Raw genomic sequence first — 6,343 nt, 5'->3', positions numbered from 1 at the left:
CAATTTGTGAAAACTAAGTTTTTTTTTTAAATTAAAAGTAACTAATAGTATTAGCAAACAATTTGTAAAAAGATATGTGTTAACTGAAACGATAAGTTTATAAAGATCATTAAAACTTAAACTGCTAAAGGAATTTGATCGAAAACTATTTAATTTAATAGTTTTTTCTATTCTCTTTGATTTTATAGAAATCCAAACGCACCTTTTGCTTGAGTAGTTCACATACCACTGACTTTATTTTTAAAACATATTATTAACAATAGCAAAAAAAGCAAAACAAAAGGAAAGCTGCGGCTATTAAAAGCTTTTTTGTTAGTTGTAAATAAATATTAAATAATTGAACTTAAAATAAGTATACGAGAACCCAATTGACTTAACATACCGGCCCCCATTGCGACCGTCAGGTTCAATTAATTGGTAATACAGCTAGCTTCGTAATTGGTTTGAGTTGTGTAAAACTACTATATCCTTGTGAAAATAGTGTTGTTGAATAATATATACAATATGCAACAGAGCGCGTTGTATTTCATTTATCACGAATAATGATTGAATTTGTGCCTCGTGCTTGTGGTGCCATCTTAGCATCAGCGCAACCATACGTAGACATTTGTTATAATTGCTTATCTGATGAAGTCTCTGTTGCAAATACGACAGTTTGATATCTTCCAAAATGCACACTAGTTTGCGAATTTCTAACTTGCGTTCGTCAACTGTTAGTTGATTTATTGAATGTTCTGGCCAGTTTGGCAACGGCAACATTAAAAATGAAGGTCCTTTGAACCAATTTGATGACAGTAATTCTGGGATGGTACACCCTCTAGAAACGAGATCAGCTGGATTCTAATCGGTTGGTACATGGCGCCAAAATGCATTTACCGACCATTCTTGAACGTCAGCAACTCGATTACCAACAAAGGTCGCTAGTGTTGAAGAATGAGAACTAATCCAATGTAAAGTAATCTGTGAATCAGACCAAAAGTATATGTTATTAATATAATATAATAAATTATCTTTAATCTTGTTCCAGCATCCAGCAAGAAGATGGTCGGCACACAATTCAAGACGTGGTAATGATCTTGCTTTCACAGGAGCAACTCGGGATTTGGAATTGTACAATTGATATATTATATAATTAATAGGTTAAAATATGCTTAATTAATTATTCTAACTACCCTCTGTGTAATCTGTAATCAAACCAACGGTTCTAATTCTTGCTCTTTATTGCCTGTTGTTTTCGTGCTCAAGTTGAGCAAATTATTGTTATATTTTTTGGCTGCAAGTAAACTCCGTTGGTTTGATCCTCTCTCTTGTATTTGAACGCGAAAGTGTCAGCACACGGGTGCACACAAAAAGTAAAAATTGTATATAATTAAATAAACTTAAATAAATATCAATGCCACAAATTATAAAAACGCTTATAATTTTACATACTTAGAGACTGTACTGCGAAATCAATTTGTTTTTGGTTTAAAGAACCAAAGCAAAGCAAAAGGCAGGTTATTGAAAAGAAAAACATTACACTTGCATCACTCAGTTAACGTAGCAACGGCATACGAAGGAGCGGAAATGAGTGGAATGGAATTACACCAAACCGCACATCAAAATTTTTGCAGAAATAGATACCTAAAATAAAATACACGGTATAAAACAAAGAGGTTTAAAAAGAATTAAATTTAACTTGCAACCTTCACTGAACATATCCGAAGATAAAAAAATGCTATAGATGTGGCAGTGGATTCCTTTGCCACACATGGCAAAGGAATGTAAGCACAGAAATACGATTTGTCATTTCTGCAAAATGAAAGACCATTTACGAAAAGTGTGTATGAAAAAAAAAATTTTAATCAAATTACTTTGCTTTGAACATAAGTAGATAACCTGTTACATGAAGTGCGCGCAAAATAAATCACTCCGCAACTTTCAATGTTTTTTTTATTAACAAATGGAATACAGTGATCACAAATTTAATTAAATCAAATGAGATAGTGACTCTAAATAAAAATCTAATAAAATTGTGCACGACTTAAAAAGATAAGTGAGACTTTTATTAAATTAAAACATTTGTTTTTATCAAAAGAAAAAAATAGTTTAACTTGTTTTGAATTTCTTTATTAATATTTTTCCACACACATCTAAAACAGCTGATAGAGACAGCATATAAAGCTTGAATGCTTAACATAAAAAAGAAATAAAAGTGTGCAAATTGACTTAGAAATTATACCAATTGCAATTCGCTTATTCTTAAATGTGTAATTTATTAACAAAATCTTTTCTGTTTAATTTAGGTGGAAGGTGGTACACACCAACTAAAATGTAATAATTCGCCAGCAGTTGTTGGAACTAAAAAAGAACTTAGTTCAGCAGAAAAAATGAATAAACAAAATAAAGACATTTCAAGTTTACTGAAGGTTTCTCAACGAGAACGATCAGGATCTATGAGCGAAATCCATAACGCTAAAATCGATATTAAAACTAATGATATTAAATCGTGCAGAAAAGAAGAATGGAACGAAGTTAAAGGTAATAAAAGACCTAGAGACAGTTCTGAAAAAATGAGAAAATCAAAGCAACAAAAACTGAACTACTGGCTCAGTAATTCGTATAGATTTGATGGACTCGTAGTGGAAGAAGAAGAAGATCGACCAGCTAAACAAAAGGAAAAACCCCTTAAATCACTTTTAAATCTGCTTAACGAAATTGCGAACAATAAATATGAAATAAGAGTGATTTCATATACTCGTGTTCGTATACAGCCCGGTACACCGGAAATTTATGCAAAATTCGTTAAACGGCCAACGTCTCTGCCGGTGGCCGTACTTATGGACGTCACAGTCCATAAAAAAAACAGTATTAACATGGGGGTCAAAAAACGGCCTCGAAAATTGTGCGGGATTTGGGAATCAACGGGATGCTACGAAAACAAATAGGATATAAAAATGGTATGTTAGTGCACGGTTGAGGAGCTCTCTGATCTTCGACAGTTTTGTTTGAGTGAAGACGTTTCTATTTACTGAACTGAAAAATATGATTAAAAATTGAAGTTAAAGGATCCACTGAAAGTAATAAAAATCAATTTGTGGAAACTGTGTTTTTTTATTTTTTTATTAAAAATAACTAAAAGTATTAAAAAGCAATTTGTGAAAAACTATGTTTTGTTATTTAAGTTAAAATTAACTGAGAACATTAAAATTCAATTTGTGACAACTAAGTTTTTTTTTTAAATTAAAAGTAACTAATAGTATTAGCAAACAATTTGTAAAAAGATATGTGTTAACTGAAACGATAAGTTTATAAAGATCAATAAAACTTAAACTGCTAAATGAATTTGATCGAAAACTATTTAATTTAATAGTTTTTTCTATTCTCTTTGATTTTATAGAAATCCAAACGCACCTTTTGCTTGAGTAGTTCACATACCACTGACTTTATTTTTAAAACGTATTATTAACAATAGCAAAAAAAGCAAAACAAAAGGAAAGCTGCGGCTATTAAAAGCTTTTTTGTTAGTTGTAAATAAATATTAAATAATTGAACTTAAAATAAGTATACGAGAACCCAATTGACTTAACATACCGGCCCCCATTGCGACCGTCAGGTTCAATTAATTGGTAATACAGCTAGCTTCGTAATTGGTTTGAGTTGTGTAAAACTACTATATCCTTGTGAAAATAGTGTTGTTGAATAATATATACAATATGCAACAGAGCGCGTTGTATTTCATTTATCACGAATAATGATTGAATTTGTGCCTCGTGCTTGTGGTGCCATCTTAGCATCAGCGCAACCATACGTAGACATTTGTTATAATTGCTTATCTGATGAAGTCTCTGTTGCAAATACGACAGTTTGATATCTTCCAAAATGCACACTAGTTTGCGAATTTCTAACTTGCGTTCGTCAACTGTTAGTTGATTTATTGAATGTTCTGGCCAGTTTGGCAACGGCAACATTAAAAATGAAGGTCCTTTGAACCAATTTGATGACAGTAATTCTGGGATGGTACACCCTCTAGAAACGAGATCAGCTGGATTCTAATCGGTTGGTACATGGCGCCAAAATGCATTTACCGACCATTCTTGAACGTCAGCAACTCGATTACCAACAAAGGTCGCTAGTGTTGAAGAATGAGAACTAATCCAATGTAAAGTAATCTGTGAATCAGACCAAAAGTATATGTTATTAATATAATATAATAAATTATCTTTAATCTTGTTCCAGCATCCAGCAAGAAGATGGTCGGCACACAATTCAAGACGTGGTAATGATCTTGCTTTCACAGGAGCAACTCGGGATTTGGAAGTTAATAAATGAACACTAACATTGCCAAAATTATCTTGACAACGTTAATAGATACAACATCCGTATGCTCTAATTGATGCGTCGCTGAAGCCATGTACTTGCATGTTAATTGAGTTCTTGATTCGAGTGAAGCTAGGAATTTTAAGAAGTACCACTTGATGCAAATCAGCAAGAATTCTGTTCCATATTGTGTAAATTTCTTGAGGTACGGATTCATCCCAATCACATCCAATTAACCATAGTTGCTGTAACAAAATCTTAGCTTTGATGATAAGTGGACTAATTAGACCCAAAGGATCATATAAAGATGATGCTAATGACAAAATGTTTCGTTTAGTATGACTTGCTGGTATATTGGTTGATTGAAAAGTGAAGCAAAGATAGTCTTCTTTCGTATTCCATAACATTCCAAGTGGGCATGCCATATCTCTTGCAGTCTCAATATCTATAAGTTTAACATTTGGTGCAGTGATGTTAACATTGTTGCTATTCCACTTTGTTAACGATAAGTTGTAAAAATCCAATATTTCGGTAGTTTCATTTTTGATGGCTTGCAATGTCTCCAAGTCATCTGCTCCTGAGATCATGTCATCGACATAAAAATCCCTTTTTAATATCATTTTACATGTTTCTTTACGGTAAGGATAGTTATCTGCAATGTAGTGTAAGCACCGGGTTGCAAGAAATGGCGCAGAACTCGTACCATATATAACAGTATTCAGTTAATAAACTGAAATATTTTGCGATTTATGCTCAAGCCACAAAATTAGTTGAAAATTGCGATCACTTGGATGTAGCCAAAACTGTCTATACATTATTGTTATGTCAGCCGTTATTCCATATTGATATAATCGAAATCTTAATAATGTTATTACAAGTTCATTTTGGATTGTAGGGCCCACCATTAATAACTCATTTAATGACCTTGTGATGATGTACGAGCTGAAGCATCAAAAACTACACGTAATTTAGTAGTTGTGCTATCTGGTTTAATTACATAATGATGTGGGATAAAATAGTGGGGAGAATTTAAATCCAAATCCTTAACCATCGACATATGTCCGAGATTTTCGTAATCTTGCATAAATTTCACATATTCCAATTTTAACTCAATATTGGAGTCAAGTCTTCTTTCCATAGATAAAAATCTTCTTAATGCAATTTTCTGAGAATTTCCAAGAGTACTTGTGTCGCCTTTGAATGGCAACCTTGTCATAATTCGGCCATCGTTACTGAGAGCTACAGTTTTTTGAAAGTTGGTTTCGCATTGCTGTTCTTCTACTGACCATACTGATGGTGGATGAACTGGTTCCTCTATCTGCCACAACCGTTCCAAGTTCGCATTAATTGTATCCAAGCTGACAACACAATGGGATGAAACAATTTTGGAATCTTTAGTAGAACAATGTTTTCCTGAAATAATCCAGCCGAACAAAGTTTTTTGTAAAGTCGGTAAATTCTCACCAAGTTTTATTTGGCCTACTGCTAGCAGTGAAAAGAAAGCTTCTGCACCAAGTAACATATCAATTTTTTGGCGTTTGTAAAATGTCGGATCAGCTAATTGAAGATTTTCAGGAATTTGCAACTCTTCTAACGACAGTGTTTCATTAGGGTGATATCCAGAAATTCTTTTGGTAACGAGAAACTCAAGTACTGCTTCAAAACTGTTTGACCTTGAACGTATCGTACTTATAGTTTTGTGTTTAATATTTATTGATGCAGCTCCTACACCAACAAGGCTGTTTTCACTTCGTGACTTTTTTAGATGAAGTGCATTACACATCGATTCCGATATTAAATTGACCTGCGAGCATGAATCTAATAACACTCTACAGAGTTGAAAAGTACCAGATGCATCTTTAACTAACACCATTGCTGTTGCCAAAAGCACCACTGATTTTACCCGAGCAGAAGTTTCGTCTGGAACTAGTGCATTAGTGTGTACATGACTTAGAGGTGATATTGTTTGCTCACACAAAGGTTCCATATTAGATGATGCACCAGTATTATGTAAAAGTGAATGATGTCGTTTTTTGCACATTCG

General features: G+C 33.2%; 1 protein-coding gene across 1 annotated transcript; it reads right to left on the bottom strand.

Annotated features, from left to right (window-relative positions):
• Positions 1 to 5,215: 5,215 nt before the first annotated feature.
• Positions 5,216 to 6,286, bottom strand: LOC119664750. The gene has a single exon (XM_038074176.1). It carries the CDS (start codon positions 6,284 to 6,286, stop codon positions 5,216 to 5,218), a length of 1,071 nt encoding a protein of 356 aa, XP_037930104.1.
• Positions 6,287 to 6,343: the final 57 nt, after the last annotated feature.

The sequence above is a fragment of the Teleopsis dalmanni genome, unplaced genomic scaffold, assembly GCF_002237135.1.
Source record: "Teleopsis dalmanni isolate 2A unplaced genomic scaffold, ASM223713v2 unscaffolded_contig_2589, whole genome shotgun sequence".
NCBI classification, from domain to species: Eukaryota; Metazoa; Arthropoda; class Insecta; order Diptera; family Diopsidae; genus Teleopsis; species Teleopsis dalmanni.
This window is presented reverse-complemented; position numbering and strand designations above follow the sequence as displayed.